The 24,097-nt window shown below is 37.2% G+C and overlaps 2 protein-coding genes and 1 long non-coding RNA gene across 4 annotated transcripts; all 3 read right to left on the bottom strand.

Moving 5' to 3' along the window:
• Positions 1 to 387: 387 nt before the first annotated feature.
• LOC113684942 (NPC intracellular cholesterol transporter 2) lies at positions 388 to 1,165 on the bottom strand. The gene has a single exon (XM_027202364.2). It carries the CDS (start codon positions 1,138 to 1,140, stop codon positions 685 to 687), a length of 456 nt encoding a protein of 151 aa, XP_027058165.2. The 5' UTR covers positions 1,141 to 1,165; the 3' UTR covers positions 388 to 684.
• A 1,216-nt stretch (positions 1,166 to 2,381) lies between these two features.
• LOC113684939 (lysosomal cobalamin transporter ABCD4) lies at positions 2,382 to 22,726 on the bottom strand. 2 transcript variants are annotated; one of them, XM_089212430.1, is made up of 21 exons: positions 22,606 to 22,726; positions 22,389 to 22,519; positions 21,578 to 21,705; positions 20,454 to 20,593; positions 19,731 to 19,847; positions 18,502 to 18,627; positions 17,878 to 17,971; positions 16,971 to 17,022; positions 16,381 to 16,502; positions 10,368 to 10,459; positions 9,930 to 10,010; positions 8,863 to 8,960; positions 8,426 to 8,479; positions 7,971 to 8,027; positions 6,662 to 6,753; positions 5,909 to 5,960; positions 5,534 to 5,580; positions 4,571 to 4,623; positions 4,246 to 4,322; positions 4,016 to 4,131; positions 2,382 to 3,810 (listed from the first exon to the last, which is right to left on the bottom strand). In XM_089212430.1, the coding sequence occupies exons 1-21, from the start codon at positions 22,623 to 22,625 to the stop codon at positions 3,745 to 3,747; spliced, it is 1,815 nt and encodes a 604-aa protein (XP_089068556.1). In that variant the 5' UTR covers positions 22,626 to 22,726; the 3' UTR covers positions 2,382 to 3,744. The 2 variants fall into 2 exon arrangements, with proteins under 2 accessions (XP_089068556.1, XP_089068557.1); XM_089212431.1 differs by having other exon boundaries at positions 8,863 to 8,957.
• On the bottom strand, positions 11,722 to 14,442 carry LOC149043242 (uncharacterized). Its single transcript, XR_016188468.1, has 3 exons — positions 13,916 to 14,442; positions 12,756 to 12,881; positions 11,722 to 12,355 (listed from the first exon to the last, which is right to left on the bottom strand). It is a non-coding gene; the product is annotated as an uncharacterized LOC149043242 (long non-coding RNA).
• Positions 22,727 to 24,097: the final 1,371 nt, after the last annotated feature.

Below are 24,097 nucleotides of genomic sequence, written 5' to 3'. Positions count from 1 at the left end.
CACTCTACCGAAGGGAGCGGCTATACTGAAAATGGCTTTGAAGGTGTTTACCATGGCAACTAAGAGAGCGAAAAAGGCAGCCCGAAAGACAGAGGAAAGAAAATGCGAGTTGATTCGCCTTCTGTCTGTCGAGTTCATGACTCCTGGTTCAATGCCTTCAATGGCGTTGGGATCACATTACTTTCTATTTTCCTAATCTTTTTCGTCGGGATCACACCACTTTCTCTGTTAGTAATCTTTTTCGTTAGGATCACATCACTTTCTCGTGATAAGGTTGCTACATGTTAAATAGCCACAGACTGCGCACGTGCTAGGTGGGGAAGGGAGAGGATAAAGGGCGAAAACACGGAGCGTGTAACTCGCCTGAACACGCAAAAATGACGCCTGTCGCACAAGGCTGTTTTATTCTAGTCCCTTTCCAACTTAATTCATTTGGAAAAGGCGTAAAATTTCGGATCAAGGAGGTTGAGGATGACTTGCTACTCACTTTCACTCTTGCGATGTGTCAAGCAATTGTATCGAACTGTAACGTGACGAAATGTTTCAAAATAAAAACTTAACTCGAATGAAATTGTTCCTAATTAAATCTAGCAAAAGGATGCGAAAAACCAATTATCTCACACTGACCAACCAGAACTAATTAGTCTAAGAGACATACAATATAACAGTATACTGAAACAAAGTTCACTGAATATGCAACTTAACAATCCCACAGATCAAAGACTTGCCATTTTGATCTTTGATTTGCGCTTTTAGTTTCAAGTTACCGCTCGGGAAATCGGGTGAGATGAATTCGACCAAAGCAAACTCCACTTTGACACCGCTCTTCAATGGACAAGATAAACCGTAGCCTTGACACGCATCAGGATTCGGCAGCGGTAGGCGCACGGGTATCAGTCCAAAGATAGCGTATGCGTAAATCTTAGCGCCGGTGACAACTTCGTGTGGGATGAAGGTGATGGTGATTGTTTCATTGCCTCCTTTCTTCAGGGCGCACGGTTCTTTCTCGCACGGCGCTATATCAATGGAGACGATTTCACCCAGCTCTTTAGTAAACCGGCATTCCTGGTAGCTGATTTGCTTACAGGAAACTATTGCAATTGCAAGCAGAGAGACAAGAAGGAAAACTACAGCCTTCATCTTGGGTTGCCTTTGCTCTTTCCTTAGCCCTTCAGCTTGGATTGGCAGTTATAATAGTGGCGTGCTTTCGGTGCGTCATTAATGTCACGCGACGATTGTCCTTTACCCCATTAACACGTCTCACCACTTTCTCGTGATAAGATTATAACCTGCTACAGTAACCACAAACTGCGCACGTGCTAGGTGGGAGAGGGAAGAGCGTAAAAGGCAAAGACACGGCACATGTGACTCACCTAAACACGCACAATAATGCCTGTCGCACACGGTTCCCTCTCCAACATAACTAATTAATGTCACGCAACGATTGTCCTTTAACCCGTTACACGTCACACCACTTTCTCGTGATAAGGTTACAATCACAAACTGCGCACGTGCTGGGTAGGAGAGGGTAGAACGTAAAAGGCGAAGACACGGAGCGTGTGACTCGCTTGAACACACAAAAATATCGCCTGTCGCTTAAGGTTGTTTCTATTCTAGTCCCTTTCCAACATAACTCATCAATATCACGCAACGATTGTCTTTTAACACTTTACACCTCAATATCAGTATGCATATTCTCCACACCGTTCTCTATTCATTTCCTAAAGTGCTGGTAAAGAGAATTTGTCTAACAATCAAGAGATTGTAGCTTATCATTTCCTTTATTCTCGTGACCGTCATGTTTCATTCAGAGGTGATATCGCAAGGAGTTAATAACCCTTTAACTCCCATGAGTGACCAAGACAGAATTTCTCCCTACAATATCAAGACAATATCAAGCAGATAAGTCATGAGAATAAAGAAAAATATCAATTTGGGGATAATTAGTTGATCCAATACTAAATTTCCTGAACTAACATTATAAGAATTTTATGGTTGACTATAAGTAGAAATAAACATTTGATCTGGGAGTTAAAGGGTTAAAGAGAACAAAAGTTGGATGTGTTCGCCACAAGTTGGAGCTGACACGAATGTAATATTTTTCGACGCGATGACACCAAAGCTATTAAAATAGAAAGAGTAACGCAGAATGAGGTCACACAAACTGAAGTGGTGCCGTTGAGAAGGTTTCTGAAACGCTATTTTTTTACAAAGAAATTATTTTCAAATAGTTTTGAATTTAGAGAACTCGGCACCACACCATCCTACAACGCGGAATGGGGGGGGGGGGAGGGGGGAGGGGGGGAGATGGTATATAAACACTACTTTCGATTTCTTGATTCAGTAGATTCCGCCTCAAAGAAAGAACCCTCCTCAAAATATTCAAATAAATTTAAATTTTAATGCATGACTAACTAAGGCTTACAAGCAACTCTCTGAACTTAAACGTCGATCTGTAGAGTCTTAAAAATTCAATGAATGCAATAGTGTAAATATATACCACGATGCATTTCATTGTCGTTACATTTCATTTACTTAAAATTAGGATTTCAAATAACTTGACAGATGCTGTAGATTGAATTAAGAAAAAATGATATATTACGAAATATATATTTAAATAATATAAAAATATATTTTTAATTACCATGCATCATTTCATATTGACAGAAGATTACAGGTAGCAATCTTCTGATATTTATTATTAATGTTATATATTAAATTTTTGATGAAGGGGTCGAATGCCTCCCAATAAGCCTATCTTATTGGACGATCTACCGATTTCAATCAAGGAGTAGTGTCATTACACCCGCTTTTTTTCCGACAGTCGACTGAGTATGTTCCCTGGAAACATCGGGGACAAAAAGTTACGGGCATTCCCAACTTGAAAAAGCGACACGCACACCTGAGTCTATCAGCGAATAACCATCATGAGAAAACCAATAAATTCTCACTTTTCCAATAAACCCAACGAACCAACTGATCACAAATCTCACCACGATCGCGAGGGAAGTTGAAGCCTTCACAAAGAACTTCATCAAAGGCAGCTACACAAGGGAAACAGTAAAAGTGATAGCAATTGTTTAAAACTCCAAGCGTGCACTAATATCGCAATCTCGCTGCTCAGTGTTCTGGTTAAGGAAGAAAAACGACGGTTGAATAAGTACACTGAACCTGTCTGTTTTTTTTTAAGTGGTTATAAGACAAAAATATCAATATATTAGAAATAATTCTATCCAAAATATATCAACAATTGTATTTGGATTTAATTCAAAGGTAGAATTGTGAATAAATTTCTCTGAATTATTATAACTTACTGGATTGTCTCCAACGAACAAATTTTGTGACACAGGGAATGCTAAATTTCGCATTCATAATTCGTTACTGCAAATATAAAAGTTTTTATTATGAACACATAGCAGAAATGTAATTCTACATGAAATCATGAAGTTGCAATCTTAGACAATAGGCCGGCACCTCGCCCCCATACTCAGACTGCAGAATATAAAATTTCCCTCCTTTGTGAGTGACTACAAAACAAATGTAGCGATTTATCTGATAAATCGTGAAAACAGCAGTGAGCCAATGAGTGAAAAGCTAATACACGTGATCAGCAGCAAAGCGTGGGAAAGCGTGAGCTGCACTGCTTTTGTCATCCAATCACAAAGCCAGGTGCGGCAAAACCTACTAAAAATCCTTACTACTTTCAACATTCAATTTGCTTCTCGACCTCCTTGCAAAATTTCACTAATCTTCAATTTTCTTGAATTCCCATCCTCCTTCTCCGTCAAGGTTCAACTCAAAGTCGTGAAACTAAAGAAAAAATATTGAAGAGGGACGTTACCAATCCATGCATTTGTGTCAAGTCATTTCAATTCTTCCATTTGGTTCTTCGTGCTTTCGTGTAATCGTTTTTGCGTTAGTAAGCGCGCTCCTGAGTTCGTGCGTTCTTTCGTCAGTCCATTCCTACACTTGTTATTTCGTTCGTTCTCGCTCTCGTTTGCGCGAAGATACATACCTGCCTGAGGGATCTCCTATGACCAACGCTTGACACAGTGATTCCAAAGTCCTTGCAAATCGAATACAGCTTGCTCTCCGTGGAAGTGTCTAAGGCACTTGTAGCTTCATCTAAGACTGAAGAGAACAATTGTTGTTCCATAAAAAATTAAAAAAATAATATCAACAATGAAGCTATTTAGCGTTAATAATTTTCAACTTTGTCCAAAAGAAGTGAGATTTTTTACTTACGCGCTACTTGTGGTCTTTGATAGAACAAACGAGCGAAAGATAACCGTTGCATTTCTCCTGGAGTCAGCATGTCCTCCCTGCATCAAAAGATATTTCTAAGTTCCTCATCTGGAATAATAATCAGTTTTAACTAAAAATACAAACAATCAAACAACAAGCAGATTTTCTATGGGAGAATTTTGAAAGACTTAAAGCTGCGTTGCGGCTTAGGATTGACTCATAATCGCTTGCTTCGTGGGAGCAAAGCAAGCTTTCTCCGTGCATTTCTGCCTGTACAAGCTGAGGAGCAAAGACATGCAGAAGCGTTCGAGATTTCATCACCTACCACTTGCATTCCACAGGACTATCAAGGCCACCCACTCGGCTGCAGAGATTTGTCTTAGGAGAGAGAGAAACAAAGTACACAAATGAACCTCAGTAAACCCAATTTGAGTAAATTAGCTTAAGGAATTTTAAATATTTCTTTTCATTTCTGTAATAAACGTGTTAATGGTGATAAAATTCCCAATGAGGGAAATCATAACTTATGTTCACCTGCCCCCTACCCTCCATCTTTTGGAGGGTGGGGGGGGAGGGGGAGCGGCGGCGACCATACACAGGATAGGAGATCAAAGCGACGAAAACCGGAAATTATCTGAGACTACAGGAACAAAATTCTTTGAGCATTTTCAGTAGACATCCCCGATGCGAACACAGGTTGAGGAGTTTTCCATAGAGGAAAGCGTCGAGCTGATGTCTTCACGCAGTTTCTAAGATATTGGTAAATCTGATTGACCCTGATAAAATAATACTTTTTGCTTCCGAGATGTTCATAGATGTTCATGGAGTGAAGTAGAGTGAACAAAGAAATGAGGGCTGTTACGCTAATTGGACAAAAGACACTTTGAGTCACGCGTCACGCAATTGTACGCGTAGGTTTTGGAGTGATCAGATTTCACTTTTTTGATTGACAGTTACTCTTATTTTGTAATTCGCACGCGGTCAGGTTTTCGAGGTAGTTGTCGGAGTCGTCGCTAGAGTCGAGATGAAAATGTAAAACTAAAGAAACCGTGAAATTAAACCGTGAGTTTTCTAAACCGAAATACCGTTTGTTGTCTTCACAACACTAATGTTCCAGTATTGCGTTCGTTTCCAAAAACCAGGATTTGATTACAACTTCTATTTAGGAACAGTGAACGAGGGAAAGGTAAGCGAAAGCTTCCCTCCTTTTCACTTGTTCTATGCATTCTCCTCCACGAAATCTCAGAATTTCACTTGTGTAGTTGACAAGTTCACTTCATTTACTTACAAGCCCTACAGTGTCGAGCAATCCAAGAAGTTTCTCGTCTTCGTCACCTGTGTTTAAAATGAAAATATGGCGAAATACACATTGGAAGATACATGCAAATTTTCACTAATCGAAATTTTTACGATCACATTTAGTTATTGGTTGGTTAACGGCGCATGTTCACAGCGAGGAAAATCGCTAGCTAACAAGGAGAAACCAATAAAGCGTGCTTCTGTAGAGCTTTGAAGACTAAAACCAAATAAATCAATACCAAAATCGGCACGTGGCCATAATTGTTAGTTTTGCATATGATTGGTGGAGAGGGTGGCGCGAGTTTTCACGACCAATCAGAGAGCGTATTGAAGTAACTACGAACTGAACCATAACTGTCATTACCTGCTTCAGAGTGGCCTCCATAAAGGAGAAGATTTTCACAAGGGTAAGTTAACTGGAAAAATCAACAACAAATAAAAATAAGACAGACAGTTTAACTACGGGCGACAAAATAACGATGATTATGGTATCTGAGGGGAAATCAAGCATTTTGAGTAGTATCTCCCCCATTTCAGAGCCATATCATAGACTTATCTCCAATTTAAAAATGATTAAGCCTTGATCAATGACGAAAAGTAGTTCACCAACAAGAGAAGTCAGAGAAAACACACGTGACCGACGAACAGCGCGGGAAAACGTACCAGACGTATTACTTGACGTCACATCAACACAGTGGTCAAACCAGAGCGCATGTGCCTCCGTGGCGTGTTTCCAGACTGTCAAAGCCAAGTGTTGTCTTATCGACAACCACACAGGCGAATACGTTGCAGTTGGTAAAGCCCAAAAAGCTCTGTGTACGAAAATACTCAGTTTTTTTTTCCTACTTTCGTTCCATTTTACAGATTTAAACGAACGTTCCGACGTCTTTTTTTTCCCACACATTTTGCGTGACAGTGGTTGTTTCTTAAGTTTTCCTTGGTGCGCGGCCGGTAAAAAGTTACTCCACTGCGCATGCCTTACGTTTGACTCCTGTGTTTTTGTTGTGTTTTGCCGCGTACTAGTTTGCCAATCATTGTTCGTCAAACCTGTCTCCCTCATAACTTTTCTTTAGTTTGTTTCTTATTGTCATTGGCGCTGAGATCAGGAGAACTTTACCTGTTGTCGTAGTGTACCATCCGTAACGAAAGTCTTTTGTGGTAGGAAGAAGACAACTTTGGGATCGAAAGGTAAAAACCTTATAACCTCTCCTGTAAAAAATGGAAAAAGAATAAGCGACCTGACAAATTGTTGCATGAAATCTTATGCAAGCTGCCTACTTTCAAACAAATTGAGGTCAGAGGCCATAAAAGGTATTTTTTCTTTCACCGGCTCAGTTTTTCCCATCCCGATACACAATTTTTAGAGATCCGTGATTGTTTGTTCAAGGCGGGGGGGAAATTTCCATCCCAAGAATAACCAATCAGAGACTGTACGAGAATGAATGTTGTGCCGCGTAGCACTGGGAACACAAATGGTGAAACAGAGAATTAACTCTGAAGTGTAAATTAAAGTGCTATTTAAACCCATGAATAACCCACAGGGCGTTAGCCCTAATAAAGGGAAACAGGGAACCACACGAGGCAAAGAAAAAATCTTTTGACCTCGGTGGGAATCGAACCCACGACCTCCGGATTAGATCTACCGTTACTCTGCCGACTGAGCTACGAGGTCGCACAGAGAAAGTCGGGGACGATTTAGGATGGTGAATCGCGGCGAAGAGAAAGTAAGGGTACATATGAATGTTGTGCCGCGTAGCACTGGGAACACAAATGGTGAAACAGAGAATTAACTCTGAAGTGTAAATTAAAGTGCTATTTAAACCCATGAATAACCCACAGGGCGTTAGCCCTAATAAAGGGAAACAGGGAACCACACGAGGCAAAGAAAAAATCTTTTGACCTCGGTGGGAATCGAACCCACGACCTCCGGATTAGATCTACCGTTACTCTGCCGACTGAGCTACGAGGTCGCACAGAGAAAGTCGGGGACGATTTAGGATGGTGAATCGCGGCGAAGAGAAAGTAAGGGTACATATGAAAGTCGTCCCCGACTTTCTCTGTGCGACCTCGTAGCTCAGTCGGCAGAGTAACGGTAGATCTAATCCGGAGGTCGTGGGTTCGATTCCCACCGAGGTCAAAAGATTTTTTCTTTGCCTCGTGTGGTTCCCTGTTTCCCTTTATTAGGGCTAACGCCCTGTGGGTTATTCATGGGTTTAAATAGCACTTTAATTTACACTTCAGAGTTAATTCTCTGTTTCACCACCAGAGACTGTACGAGGGTCGTTATGGAGTGACATCAATAACATAAAAATACAATCATATTGGAAACTTTTTGTAACAGCTACTACAAGAAATTACAATAAAACGATATTCAAAATAGCTAATTCTACAAAGGTTCATGTTACATTTGGGTAAATATATCATACCTGAAAGAGGAGCCCACATTCCGCTCAGGATCCTAAACAAAGAGCTCTTTCCACTTCCTGGAAAAAGAAAATAGAAAACCACTTCAATGAAGAGAAACATTTGCGAAATCATAGCAGCATTCTCCGACTTTTTTTTTTCGTTGGAGGAGTTGGCTCTATTTGAATGAGCAAAACTACCATAAGTTTGAAGGAGCCTGACCTCTTAATGTTTGTTGATAGAAAAGAAAAAGTTACACATATTAATAGTGACAAAGTGATTGGTTTAAAAATTCGCGCTACCCCCTCAACCAATCAGATGCAAACCGCCTTTGTCACCCGCGTTTTCCCGCCCTTCAGGTGGGTTTTCATTGGCTCGTTTCCAGACAAAAAATTCTCCAATGGCTTTCAAGTCAGTGATTACAGGAAATATAAATTTATTTCAGTGCAGCAAAGTCAAGGATGGCAAACACAATTACCAGTGGTTCCTGTTACGAGAATATTCTGGCCATGGCGAATCTCCAAATCAAGATCTAGAAAAAATTCACAATGAGCTTCAAAACAGAGTAAAATTTACCAAAGTTACATATAATAATCAAAATTGATCAAACATATTACAGAAAACAAACAATAAACCAACTCAATTATTAGATTGTTCCAACCAGCACCTCAGACCAATAAGGCAAAGATAACGAAGAATTGACGAGGTATTTATCTCTCACTTCACTTCACTGATTAGTCAGTTTTTTGCGAATGCCTCCAGTAACAACAGCCACAATGTAAGGCCACAAACATTAAGAAAAAGCTAGTTTTATAGACGGAATTTTTCATATTTAGCTACCAATACATCTGTTACAAGTACCAGGCTGAAATAATTATGCAAATTTTATATCTAGTGCTGGACGTTATATCTCACCTTTGACCAGAGCATCTGTGCAATTTGGCGGAGCATAGGAAACACAGCTGAACTTGAATATAACATCACTGTCTTGTGAAGCTAAATTCTCAACTCTACTGAAGCATTAAAAAAAATTTATATGAAAAATGCCTTGTCAACTGAACTACAACATAACACTACAAGTTCACCTTCTTAAGCTTCAACTTCCAAATTAATCCCTTTAAAATACTCTTTCATTGAGTTTTGTGTTGAGCAATCAATTCACAGAAAAAACAAGAAACAACATACTCAGTTTAACGAAGAAATTCTATGATGTCGTCGATCTGTTCAGTAATGGATCATAGATGGAGCCAAAATGTGCTAAGAATGAAAAATTGGCCCTTGAGGGGTGCAGCTGAGTGTGTCCATATTTGATGTCCACTATGATCTATTACTGCTCAGACCCACAGCAACATAAATTTTATTTGTCTTAACCCTTTAACTCCTAACATCTGATTGTTCATTCTCCCCTCTAGCTGCTACACATTTCCTTGTATATAAGTTACAAGAATTTGGTGTTAGATCAAGATAACTTTTACCAGGTACATTTGAGAGTTCTTATTACCTGTTTGCTAGATAGTGCATGGATATTGTACAGAGAAGTTACTTGTTAATCACTCCTGGGAGTGAAAAGATTAATTGATAAAACAAAATGATGTTTATCGTGATATCAACCATGAATCTGTCCTCTATTAGTGAATACAGTGTGAATGAGTGTAGAATACAGCTTATTATATATAACAGTTATTCCACAAGCACACACCAAAAATGAGAAGATAGATATTAACAAGCACAAGTGGAATAATAGTTTTATTAAAAATGCCCCAAAATATATACAAATTTTCCCTAAATTTTTTACAAGAACAAACAGAATGTTTCAATGTACAAAAACACTTTTGGTTTAAGTCATTGCAATACACACTTTGGTATAATGGCTCATAGCCCATGATGGCTACGCCAATGAAACCTCTTGAATTGCATTATCCAGTGATCCAGTTTTTAAATCAAAACATATAGTTACATGTATGTGTCTAACTTAGGATTACCCGAAATGTTCTGGATGTTCCTTGGTCTTCTGCTCTGTTTCAGTTTTCATGTCAGAGAAAACCTCCAACAACTGACCTATCCTGGGGATCCAAGAGGAAGTTAAAAAATTCAGTGGAAATTCAATGATAGAGGAGCCAACAGCATACATGAAGCATTGCTTCTTTGTAAATTTTTTTATTAAACTCAACCTTTTTTGAATTTCTTGTCTTTTTATCTAAAAGCATCCTAACAACTAAAGCCAAGATCATTTTTCTGTTCCCATTAAACCCTCTAAGACTGACTAGCATCTAATTTCTCCTCACAAATACCCCCCTAAATCAATGCATTTAAGTCAGGAATAATGGAAAAGATCACTTACTTATAAAGAAGCTCAAGATTGTGACACAAATTCCCCCTGTCAAATGTATAGAGAATAATGTTAAGCACAAGAAGCTTACCTGTGAACATATCCAGCCATATTGGTAACATCTACCGACAAGTCAATCAGCTGTGTGCAGCAGTTTATCAGGTACATGGCAAAAAATGAGTTCTAAAAGTTTGAGATGAATGCAACCTTGCAGTTATAAAAAACATATAAGATATCAGGGATTTTATTGAATATTAAATGGGAGATTAGTTATAAATGAGTGGTGTATACCAACACTAGGTAGGAGAAGTCATCCAGATGTTTATTCTACATCTATGGATTGCAAGTTGTATTGAAGTTGGGATAAAAGAGACAAGAACTAACAAAAAGAGAATTTGATGAATTCGACAGATTTGAAAATTTGATGTACAGTCTAGAATTAAGCCTTGGTCAAAAGGAGGAGGGAGGAGTGGGGAAGTAAACTTTCCCTCTCCCCCCCTGTTCACCAATAAAACACTGAAATGCAAACACTCTGGTAAGGGTCCACTGTTGGTTAAAGGAGCAGATCCCAATGCAATTAGTGAGAGTAGTTTCGATAGTCAAAAACCCGATATTAAGTCAACAGTTTAAGCCACCATATTATGGTTGGAAAAGACTTACTGAAGCTAGTGAAATAACCCAGGTGGAAATCTTATTAAGATCTTACTAAGATTCTTGTAAGTTTCTTACTAAGATTCTTATTAAGATTCTTAATTAAGAATCTTGTAAGACCTTACAAGATCTTGTAAGATCTTGTCACAAGATTCTTACAAGAATCTTGTAAGATCTTACAAGAATCTTGTAAGAATCTTGTAAGATCTTACAAGAATCTTGTAAGATCTTACAAGAATCTTGTAAGATCTTACAAGATCTTGTAAGAATCTTGTGACAAGATCTTACCTGATCTTGTAAGATCTTACAAGATTCTTGTAAGAATCTTGTGACAAGATCTTACCTGATCTTGTAAGATCTTACAAGATTCTTGTAAGAATCTTGCGACAAGATCTTACCAGATCTTGTAAGATCTTACAAGATTCTTGTAAGAATCTTGTGACAAGATCTTACCAGATTCTATAAGATTCTTAACTAAGAATCTTGATAAGTATCTTAGTAAGAAACTTACAAGAATCTTACAAGATCTGGTAGGATTCCTGTGACAAGAATCTTAATTAAGTACCTTCACAAGTTTTCAAAAGAACTTGTTAAGATTCTCAACAATGTCTTAATGATCTCTAAAAGAACTTACAAGAACTTGTGAGATTTTCAAACAACTTACAAGAATTTTTGCAGAATCTGTAAAAATTCTTAAGTATCATATTTTTTTCAGACCATAGTAGGTAACTGATGGTTTATGCAATATTCAGTAACTGGATGATTGAGGAATGGAGATCACAACTAAGAAAGAATTTCTTCATCCAACATTAAGCAAAATTTATTGCAAATTCTCAACACTGTGAAATTAATTACTAAAAAATATCTTGATAAGAAACGTTAACTGGTAAACATGCACGATTTAAATGACAACTGTACAAGAAGAGTTCTTGTTCTTCCCTTTGGTGTGTTTTAAAAATTTAAAAAAAACAATTGTTTTAATTGTTGGAGTCATTTGACAGTTTGATTTGAACTACCATAGTTATCCTTACACAAATAAGCCATAATAACTAAAGGCATGTCCCAGTTTTAAATTGTTCTTCGTTTGATTCAAACTGCAATGGTTTTTCTTCTTTTAGAATAATTTAAGCATGAAAACAAAAAAAAAAACAACAAAATTTTGTATTGCAGCAAACGTGTTCAAAGAATTAAAGCTCACAACACTCATCTCAGTTGGTATTTTAGTCAATTTGACAGCTACTTGACAAGCAAATTTGCAAATATTTCAATTTTGTACAAATATCAACCAAGCTTTAGTTCATTCAACATTGCCCTCTACATTGTGAACTTTTCTCTTGGAATCCAAGCAATTTTTTTTATTCAAGTAGAGCCTTATTTGAGACCACCTCTTATTCATTTGGGCATCACCAAATTTCTGATTTATGGCTCCTGTGGGAAGAAAAAAAGAAAAAAAGAAAATAGTAATTGGTATACAGGTACAAAATATAATAAAACCTTGAGAGCGTATTTTTTAAAATCCCTGCCAGAGAGGAGTAATAGGAGCTTGGTTTCATTGTGAGGAGTACTTACTAAGGTAGAGGGGAGGAGCTTCTCAATGGTTCTCCTTGATCACCATCATGCCTCATCTGTATGCAAAGGAAAGGAGGTAGTGACTATCTTTAACAAGAATTTATCATCTTTAAGAGCAAAATTTTTATGCACAGGTTCCCAGTTATGAATCTTGGCAATTTGCACTGCCCAACTCCAATCCAACAAACTTTGTTTACGCTTTGCACTGCTGAAACAGCTATTCCAAATTCCCACAAAAAGTTGATAAATGAAAAATTACCTTTTTACAATCAGGAGTTGCCACCCTTCTATCCCATTCTGTGCTTGTAGCATTAAGATGGGACTCAAAGTCTACTTTATTCAGGATAAAATCATTTTTACAGGTGATCCTATTTCTCCAGTTCTCCTGTGAATATGAATTGAAAAAATGTTTACATTTGTTGAGCAATCCCTCCACTGAATTAAGTTTCATTAACCTTTAGAACAAAGAAAATTGTGAGAAAGGGAAGCAAGGAATCATGACTCAGCATTAAATGAAAACCAGAAAAAAATACACACACATTCACAAAACAAAACAAATAAAAACTAAACAGAACCAAACAAAATACAAAAAATGTTGCATGGAATTAATACAGGTATAGAATGTGTTAGAGTAAAAATTAACAGGATAACAGTGCCAAAATTCTTCCTTAAGCCATCTAAGTCAATGAAGTCTTGAAGGAGGGGGGAAATGAACTATCATGCACCAACATTGAATATTTAGAGTTCTTACATCATCAGAAGAACTTCCCATTTTTTGGTAATTTTTGTTTGCTTTGGGAAGATTCCCATCACTGTGGACATGGTCGTGATAATCAAACCCAGTTTGGCTTTCATCATCATCAGTGGAAACTTTTAAGTAGAACGTGGCAATTTATAATTCATTATTTGGGAATAAAGTAATTCCATAATCGATTTCGCGTTGTTATTGCACCCTTCTAGCTTAACTTCTAGTGGTTATTAGTAAAGCCGAAGACAAATTAATTGTTTATTGTGAACCATTTCCATGCGAGACGACTGGAAGCTACGATGATTCTGCCTACAACACTTAAATCCGGAACAATCTCTCTTTTAAAACTGACTTGAGAGAATTGCTACAAGTGCAGTAAGGTTAGCAGCCGCCGTTACGGGGTTTTGATGATGATAGCGTTACATCTCGTGTCAGTTTCCACTCAATTCTAAACAAAAACGCTTCCTGACGAAATCGAACCCTGACGAGATTTTATGATTTGCCTTATATAAAAATACCGTGGCCTTGCAATTACATAAACTTATCGTCACTTTTTTCGTCCATGCTAAAAGAATCTAAAAAGTGCGAGAAATAAGTCTATCGCATCACCTTCCAGCAGATGTGTAATGTTGATAACGTGAACTTAATGAATAAAAGTCAGTAGCACTTACCTTCGGGATGATTTGCCTTCATTTGCTTCAGTTGCAGTCGTGCACTAGTTGCTTTTTTGGAAATCTTCTCAAGATACTTAAACTACCAAGACCAATGTGTTCCTTGAGTTATGAAGCGAGTGTCGTGCACAATCATACATGTGCTTTCTATCTGCTTAGATGAGTAAACTATTCACCTGAGGCCACTTCACGTGACAGAATAAAACAAGGATATCGCAACCTTGAATGTGTAATCGTAGTGTTCTTTCACAAGAAAAGCAAAACGCGATTTATCTTCTCTGGTGTGCTGTAAACTCATGTTACTTACCGACTGCGTCATTTTCTGTATTTTAAGCGACAGTAACATTAGTGATTTTGCAAAGAACTTGGCTTGTAAAATCCTAATTCTCGAGATCATTATTCTTCGCCAGGGCTTTAGACACAATTAAATTTCGCAACGAGGTAGATAACACTCAACCAAAGTAAAATTTCTGTAGAACTTTGCCGAAACAAAATGGCGCGTGAACGGTTGACAACAACGGTCGAGTGAACAATTTGTAATTTTGCGCCGGCCGTAGCGGGAGACTGGGGAGAGCCTTAGTGAAAGTACAAAATGTCACGCAACTCTCGCAAGTATTTTGTAAGTAACTACCTATAAACTTTTTAAAAATACTTTTAATTTCTGCCATCTGACCGGTCTGCAAATTTTCGATGTTTATTTGTTAGTTATATTGTAAAGAATTTGGTCGGTAAAATCCTAATTCTCAAAATCATTCTTCTTCTTTAGGGCTGTAAGGCACGGTTAAATTTCTCAACCAGGCAGATAACACTCGACCAAAGTAGAATTTCTGTCGAACTTTGTCCGAAACGATATGATGCAAAAACGGTTAACAACAACGATCAAGTGTACAATTTGCAATTCTGCGTATGCGCTGTGGCGTGGAATGCCTTGGTGAAAGTACAAATTTCGTGCAACTTTCTTGAAAAATATTTTTACAAGTAGCTAGCTATAAATTTTTTTTAAATACATCTTTTCATTCTGCCATCTGTCTGCATACTGCCATATTTTTTTTTCTGAACCATATCAGCGAAAGTCTCTTGCTTGTGGAATGTGGTGACATTATCTATGGGTGTCTTTATGTTCAAGGCAAAGATGGGAAGGTTTAATCCCTTTCTAGACACTCCCTATGAACATGATTAGTGATTATTTAAACTAGCTGTTCAGTATATTTCATAATCAATCATCAAATGTAATCTGAAAAGTCTGTCCAAATTTAATCTGTTGATACCATAATTCCAGTGGAACAATTACCTCATTAGAAAGCAGCTGCATGTGTATTGTGTTCTCGGGTCTGAAATTTGCACACCATACCATGGAAGCTTACTTGACGTTATTTGATCCCCTTTTGGACATGGGATTTTTCACATCAGGTGTGAGAGGTTTCAAGCCTTATGCATCCCCATGCTCTCTTATGAACAGAACAGGATAAGCATTTCAAGTTACTCAAGAATGTACTGGAATGAACTTGATAAAATCTTGTCAAGAACATTTAAATTCCTACTGATCTTAAAATTTTGATTCTTACAAAACTCTTAGATGAACTTTAGATGAAATCCTGTCTAGAATCTTTATGATGTTACATTTACAAATCTTACTTAATTATTAAGATTCTTAACAAACTTACCAAGATCTTGTCAAGAAGCTTGTAAGATCTTCCTTTTCTTAAAGATTAGGATTCTTACAACTGAGATTCTTAAGTGAACTTTATATGATGTTGTTAAGAACTTTCAAGATCTTAATGCCCATGTGTTGTAAAATTTTTTTTAGGATTCTTAAAAGATTCTTAAATAAACTTAATAAGATCTTGTTGAGAACCTTTCAAGATCTTAACCCCCATTTCTTGTAAAATTTTGTGAGGATTCTTACAAGATTCTTAAATAAACTTAATAAGATCTTGTTAAGAACCTTCCAAGATCTTAATCCCCATGTGTTGTTAAATTTTGTCAAGATTCTTACAAGATTCTTGTATAAACTTAATAAGATCTTTTAAGATCTTACAATGCTCAAACCTGGTTAAGATTTGTTCAAGAAATTTGGCAAGATCTTATTAAGATTATTAATTCTTAATAAGATCTTAGTAAGATCTTCATCTTAATTGCCATCTTATAAGATTCTTACAAGATCTTCCAAGATCTTACAAGATCTTCCAAGATCTTAATAAGATTTCCACCTGGGAATGGAGAGAAAGACAAGAAGCTAGCCCTGACCATTGAAGTATTAAAAAACATTACAGAAACGAAATCATTTAGTTTATGCCTAACTACCCTAAGAGCATTTTGTGTCAGTGAATTCCATGAGGCAACAGACTTCTACCTGGTCAGTCTTCAGGTTACCACAAAACAGTATGGTAATACTATCAATGACATCACTGGTTTTCACTGGCAGGATATTGAAATAAATAAAGACAGAGACCCTTCATACATACCCTACTTATCTCTCCACCAAGAGCAGTTGTAGACATGTTGTCAAACTTTCCTCCAAACAAAGCAATTGCAATAATAAGGTAGCTAAGAATTGCACCCACATAATCAAACATATTTATAGAGACTGCAAAATAACATAAAAGAAAGGTTGATCACAAATATTTTCATCATACAACTGGTAATGCCTTGCACCACCTCCTCGTTCATTGGGGAGAAAATTGGACAAAAATCCCTGTATGGGGGCTACATGCAAGGACATGACTGAGGCCACAAAAAGCCAAATAGCCAAGCTACATACAAGGACATGACCATGGCCACCAAAAGCCAAATAGCCAAGCTACATGTACATGCAAGCTGAAAGATAAGGAGAGGAAAGACAAAAAGTGAGGGTTATATGATAAAACGGTTATTGTAGTTTCAATTAGGCCCAGCTGGAGTGGAAAACATTTAGCAAAATCATGACCTGGAGCCAAACATTTTCCCATCCAGCCCTCCGACTCAGTCAGTAAGTAAATAAGAGTTACTCATTTGGCAACTTGACATAAATTTAATTTGATTTCTGATGATTTTACTATAATTTTAAAGAACTTACAGAAAAGGAAGCTCTCAAAGGTCACAATTCTGGTCTGAACTTTTATAAGTGACTAAAAAAAGAAAAAAAGACAACATTATGCTGAATATACTGAATCAGAGCAATGAGATGAGCTGTAAAAGGAAAAATTTCAACAGTACAGCTGGAAAGAAAGAATAACAGTTCACCAGTCTGGTAAAAATAACACAATCCAAGACAGGGATTTGAGTTAGAGAAGAGCCAACTTCAAACACCAAACTTTTCACAAGTCAAACCTTATATATTCATCAGAATTAAATTGTACATGAAAAGTTCAGCATTTGAATCACAATAAAGACAGCTAGCTATGTCAGTTTTGCCAATGCAGCCATTCTTCCCACCAGCAAGGCTTGGTCAGAAATCTATTTGAAATGCCTTTCATTCAGACATCGAACTTTTCATGAGCTAAACCATAACATAAATCCCATGATTAACAATAGAACCATCGTTACATTCTGATTGAATGTTTCCTGGTAAATCTGTTCTTGCTATAAAGATCAGGCAAAGTTTTGCATAGTTTCAGTTTCAGTAACTCATTGAATCCACCATATAAGGGTTAGCCTTCTCCAACGCACCAGAGGTCTGTTTGCTGCCCTGCCGTGGGGTTCCAATCAAGCCTTCAATGTTACCAACTGCAAGTTGTTAAACTTGTGGAGTGGAGTTCCCATTGTACTTCACCCTCACTCTCCCATCCCCTACTTTGGGACATTGCCTAGGGTTCACAACCAGGACATGGAGAGGGACTTTGCACCCCACTGGAGATTCATCGTAAACACCCTAAGATCCTCAGAAGAAGTGACAATGGCCTACTCTTTTGTAACATGGAGACCCATCAATGAGTTCATTGGTATTAGCTGTTGACACTACATTAATCCCTAATGATCAATACCTGTAATTTTGAGTTGGTTTTTCTCATTTCTAAGCCAGCAGATCTGTAAAATGCTATTGATTCTGCACTTGATCTGATTTGCATGTGTTTGAACCTGAAACAATTTCAACGAAAAAATCCTTATCAACAATGATAGTGAAGATCCTACCACTGATACCCAAGCCTCATATATCATACCCAAATTTATCACTATGACTCTGACACCAATTTCTGAAAAGAAGGCTTTTTGTTTAAGCCAGGCTTGAAACAAAATAAGCTAAATAAACTGTTCTATTCACACCAAAAAAATTATATCAATACACAGGAAAAATCAAATAAACGAAATATAGATGAACAAAAAAAAAGACAAACATAAAAAATTCCACCTCAGAGGGTTTCTGCTTAACCCTTCACTCCCATAAGTGACCAAGACAGAATTTCTCCTTACAAAATCAATATAATATCAAGTAGACAAGTAATGAGAATAAAGAAAAATATCAATTAGGGGATTACTAGCTGATCCAATAAACAAATTCTCCCAGGTAACATCAAGAGAATTGTATGGTGTACAATAGGGAGAATTTCTAATGAGATCTTGGGAGTGAAAGGGTTAATTCCAGGACAAACAGAGATAAGAGAAATTACCTAAAGTCTCCTTCAAGCTTCTCTTGCTTCACAACCAGGTTAACAATTGGTGACATTATTAATTTGTTTATTATTGTTCCAACAACAAAGAAGGCGTATATGGACACTGGACCAAGATATCCTGAACTGAAAACAAAACAACAACACACTGATGAGCATTAGTTAATATATAAATTTAGCCAAGCCTAAAAGCAGAGTTTGCATTTTTTTTTTCCTGCACATCTCAAGGGCACAACACCTTGCCCCGGCCACGACTAGAACCCCGGGTCGTCTGACTCGGAGCCCAGTGCACTGATCACTGGACTACTGAACAAAGCCATGGCATTGGTGTGCCTGCAGCACAGTTGACCACACATGATAGAAGTAGCACCTTGTATATGGTTGTACGGTCGTACATCCAAATTTTTTCAGCTTCATGGGTTACTACAATTTTGTATAATTATGGGGCTACACTCTGCGATCTCCACTGAAATATACATAAACAGCTTATTTTGATCAGCTGGTTACTGCAGTTGAGGAAGGCAATGACAAACACAAATTATAACAAAGGTCAGAGTATTTACTAAAGACAGAGTCTCAACCAGCAGGCAACCATCTATTTCAATTCTTCCCTTCTAGGCCTTGCCCTGCCTTGCACCACCAGCCCCACCCATCTACCAACCTGTCCCCCACCTACTCCAAGAATGAATCCAAGATTGAATTCATAAAAACATCAGCTACTGCCTACAACCTAAGTCTTCTGCATGCTTAATTCTCTTCCTCCTCAGTTTTTATTGTAGTTCTCCTCACCCTCCAACCCAAAAAAACAACTCATTTTTCTCTATCTAACCTTACAGCCTGAGTGCAAAATATTTTGGGAGTGGGGGAGGGGAAGGGGGTTTGCATTTATCAACAACTTTTGAGCCCCTGTAGTTTAAATAACTCCAACACTAAGTTTCTCCACCTCTCCCCTCCCCCACCAAACTATTTTTTCCTCTGTTTACCAGTTAACCCATTAATGCTCCTGTGAAGAGAGAGGCACTGTAAAGGTAAAGTATCTTGGCCATGAGACACAATGAAATGCACATCCAATGAGGCTTCATTAACCTCAACCTTTTGTGTACCAAAGGCAGAAGGCAAGAATTTTTGCTTCTCACAAATGGCTAATTTTTCCATTGTGAAAGTTCAGTTTCTTTGCTACCAACAATTATAATAATTTCATCTTAAAATCTATATAATATGATAATCACCTCTGATAGCACAGGTATGTGTAATATGTAATGGTGAAAGGGGAAACCACTACAACAATGATCACTTTTCTAAATGTTTCGCAAAATCTTTCCACATCCTGGGTAATCCTCTGATCTCTGAAAGAAATAAGGAAATTTTGCATTAAAAGAAATGTAAATAGTAACAAAAACCCTTGCCATCTACTAACACTTCTCCATCCAAGGCCAACTATATTATCAACTACATGACATTGCTTGGATATAAATCTTTATTAACTGTTTGAAGCCTAAAAGTGACTAATTTACCCTACAATATCATCCCTCAATCACACATTAAGGTTAAGAGAATAAAGAAAATGAATACCAACTAATGAAGCTCTTCATTGTTAAATATATTCCTACAGTTCCACACTTACCTTAACAGGAAAAAAATTTATTCATTGATTAAATATTATCATATTAGGCCAGCCAGCGATAGGGTCAGTGGATCCTGTGTACATGCAGAGTCCTAATATGACATGCAGAGTACAAGAAGAAAGGCAAAAGGCAAAAGGCAAAAGGCAAAAAGAGAGGCCATTGTATTAATTTATTTACTGTGTAAGGTTAGGCCACAGAAAACATACAGTTTGTATGTAGTTCTTGCTTATGGCATGGACTTCACTGCTTGGTCCTGACAGGCTAAATACTTTCCCATCTAGCTCTCCCATTTCAGCAATAAGTATATAACATGGACATTCTACTCACACGTTGTCATATTTGTCATCTAGGACATTCAGTTTATAATAAGCCCTATGCTTAAAATAGCCTGCATGAAGTTTCCTACAAAGTAACTCTCTCCATTTGACATAAAGAATTCTTGAGACAAATTTCATTGCACTGTTTGCCTAAAAATAATAAAAAAGAAGTCAAATAAATATTATTATGGAGGAAATAGTCTATGGAAAAACAAGCGTATAAAACTATGCACAAAATTTTTTTTTTAATTATTTTATGTGAATGTTAACCTTATTAATATGAATCTATAATTCTATATAAATAAGTGAGAGGTCCAGCCTGGGTAAAAGCAGTTAGTTCTTTCCTACATGAAGCAATTTGTTCAGCTTGCAATTCATAAGACTTGGACAGACCCAGTTACTTTGTACCATGCTAGTGCATTCTAATTGCTTGGGTATCTGGGCATGTTTTTATTTACAATCAACCAAGCAAGAAACAATTTAGATCTAGCTTCAAAGAAAGTTTTAGTTTCCTACCCACACCACAAGCACTTTTGATTGTTTCTATATTTCATTGGTGTTTGTAATAAATTCCTGATTACTGGACTGCTGTATTAGTGTATCTGTCAAATACCTTTGATGTAATAGTCTAGATTTTTATGTATGCAGAATATAAATTATATACATTCAATAAACTGCCTAGTCCCAAAACAAGCCTCATTTTTTTGTGCTGTTGAGTTGCCATTTCATAATACAACTACCATTTACAGGAACTGGTAAAGAAACCACACCCAAAAAACCCTAATTATCAGCAAAAAAAACTAATAAAAACCACCAAGGCTTGTGAGATTAGGTCCCCCCCCCCCCCCCCCAAACAGTACCTGGAAGATATAATTCTAGACAGCAGATAATGTGTTGATAAGCCATAGTAAGTCCATAGTAAAATTAAAAGTTATTAGTAATATATAGGATGCAAAAGATGAAGAACCAGTAGTCTCAGGATTTGAGATAGTTGAAAAAACATTTGCCAAATATTTGTTCTTCATAATAGTGGACAAAAGGAGTTTGCAAGCCTTAAGTTGTAGCTTTGGATAATAATGAGCCAACAGTCAATACCATAAAGGAGGTTTTTTTTTATCTCAGTTGAAAACTTACCAGTGAAACACCAATGATTATCAGAAGAGATGATATCAAAAGACTTGAAAAGTCCTCTTTATCTCTGGCTAAAAGAACTTCATAATATCTGCTTGGTATTAACCCAGTGTTGTAAACCATCATTTGAGCTGGAAGAAAATGCACACATGATAATTTGACTCTTCATTGTAGTTCAAAATTCTTCTTAGTTTCAAATAATTATCTTAAACCACTTTAATTTTTGTGAGCCTTTGTCCAAGGTTATAGATAATAATTCAAAACAAAGTAAAATAAAATTATTGACTTTGAAAAGTTTGAAAACTAAGAAAAATTAGAAATAAAATGCCTTGACCAAACTGACAGGAGGAGATTTAGTGGAAGGGGGGTAGGGGGAGGGAGGATAGAGAGTTCTGCATCCCCCTGTCCTCCCCCTACTCCTTTTCTGAGATTGATTCAAATTACTCCTTTTTTATTTTATTTCAAGTTAATTTTTTCATTTTCTTATTACTTTTTTTATTTTCAGTAAAAGTATTAAAATGTGCTGTTATGATCACCGTAAGCCTCTAAAGTTTTTTTTTTCTTTTTTTTGAACAAAAAGGTAACAAAAATTCGCAGTCTCTTTAGTGAAAAACAAACCCCTCGATCCCTAGGGGGCGGGGGTTGTGGATAAAACATGGAACATTCATGGGGGAAAACGAATTTATCACTATACTGCGTAATTAGACTGTAATTGGATAGCACAAGCTTTACGGAAATAACCGAGTTGCAACTGAATATGCGAACCTCTGTTTTCTGAAACGAATTTTAGAAATAATAGTCCTAGCCTTTTTACCTGCCAAAGCGAACCCCACCAAGAGCACAAAAAGAAGAAAGGTCGTAGAGGAGCAGCTTGGAGTCATAACTTTCCAACATCGCCAAAATCTCTTCACAAACCATCGATCCAGTTTGTATTTACTCGGGGAGCTGTAACAAATAGGAAGTGAAAATTTTAGGTATATGCAGCAAAAGCAAATATCAATGCATAAGAAGCAGTTTTAGCCGATAAATACCTTCCAAAAGCTGCCGCCATCGCCCGCGTGTTTTATGCAAATGTGCATAAAAGAGAAAGCCGAAAATCTAAGGAAATATTAAGTCACAGGTATGCGGTCAATAACGCGGGCTCAAGCGCTTGATGAACGAAGGGACGTACATAGCGATAGCTACCCTTAAAACACCAATGATACATGGGCACGCGTTGATACGGAATTTTTCTACGAGTATTCTACTCGATAGCTCACGAGTGAGCGCAGCGATAGAGTGAGATTTCGAGTATAACATGAAAGGGGAAATTCCTTATCAACGCGCGCCCATGTATTAGTTTAGATGATAGTTTTCCTCGTTTCGCCTTTGCAGGAATTCAACTACAATGGAACAGCTGTTGAAAACCTATAATATGGGGAGGTGTTACAGCTACAAGGTGACCAGTGTCAGAATATCAGTGATTTTCTTAAACAACTGAAACTAGCCAAACCAGACCAGGTACACATGCATGGTTTCTAGAACTTACTCCTTAGTATTGAGGTTTGCATGTACCAAAGTTTATTCTTATTACCAGGTAAGATCTAGAAAACAACTATCAAAGAGAAGGCTGATTCAGATGTAACTAAGAACATTATTTGCGGTAAACTTTAGTACTTATTATGTTTACCTTAAAATCAGAACTTTCTTTTAAAGATTTATGTTTGGCTGTGTCCCTGATGTTAGTAGATGGAATGTTGAGATGATCGTATCAGTTCTTTAGTGGCTTCTGTTACTTCATATGTTCAGGATAGCCATGGAGATAGTTTTAACACTAGCCAGTAACTTGGAAAGGTGAGCAATAGAAAAAGAAACATTTCTTACCAGCATTTGTTTGTTTGTTTGTTTGTTTGTTTTTTGTGAATGCAACCACCTGGTTGAGTATTATCATATCTTAAGTCTGTGTAAACCTTCAACTCTCACAAACAATCAAGACAAAATTTCTTCTCACCATATTAATCCAATATCAAGCCAACAAGTGTTGATTGTGAAGAAAAGTTTCAATTAGGGATTATTAGTTGATATAATACCAAATTCTCTAAACTAACATCATAAGAACTGTACAACAGACCTTAAGGAGAATTGCTATTGAGATCATTATTGGGATTGAAAGGGTAAATGTATTATTTCCTACCCAGTTTTTGCTAAATTTGAGTGTACACCATGTCACCATCTTTTCACCCAGAGGATAGAAACAACAGAAAACAAAGACATACCATAATTTGTTAGTTAGAACAACTTCTTCAGTCTCGGGACCCTTTCCAAACCAGGTCTTTCCAAACAGAAAGAGCTGGTTTTTGCCAAAACAAAGGGTCACTCACTGAAAGTACTGATATGCAAGATGTGCTTTCTGATTTGTTTTTAATGCCAGAAGGAATTTGATCATTTTGCATCATCTGAAACCTAAACCTCTCTACACCCTAACATCAGTATCTATATTCTCCATACTTTTCTCTGTACAATTCCTCTGGTACTGACAAGGAG

The sequence above is a fragment of the Pocillopora damicornis genome, chromosome 7 (genome assembly GCF_964200805.1).
Source record: "Pocillopora damicornis chromosome 7, jaPocDami1.2, whole genome shotgun sequence".
Taxonomy (NCBI): Eukaryota; Metazoa; Cnidaria; class Anthozoa; order Scleractinia; family Pocilloporidae; genus Pocillopora; species Pocillopora damicornis.
The sequence above is the reverse complement of the archived record's forward strand: the minus strand, read 5'-3'. Positions and strand labels throughout refer to the sequence as shown.

Bases quoted from the DNA above. Each gene is read 5' to 3' on its own strand.
- LOC113684939 (XM_089212430.1), bottom strand. From the start codon at position 22,625: ATGGCGGCAGCTTTTGGAAG. The intron at 22,520-22,605 runs GTATTTATCGGC...TATTTGTTACAG, and splicing joins ATGGCGGCAGCTTTTGGAAG to CTCCCCGAGTAAATACAAAC. The intron at 18,628-19,730 runs GTGATTATCATA...TTTTGTTTTCAG, and splicing joins ACATACCTGTGCTATCAGAG to TTCAGGATATCTTGGTCCAG.
- LOC113684942 (XM_027202364.2), bottom strand. From the start codon at position 1,140: ATGAAGGCTGTAGTTTTCCTTCTTGTCTCTCTGCTTGCAATTGCAATA.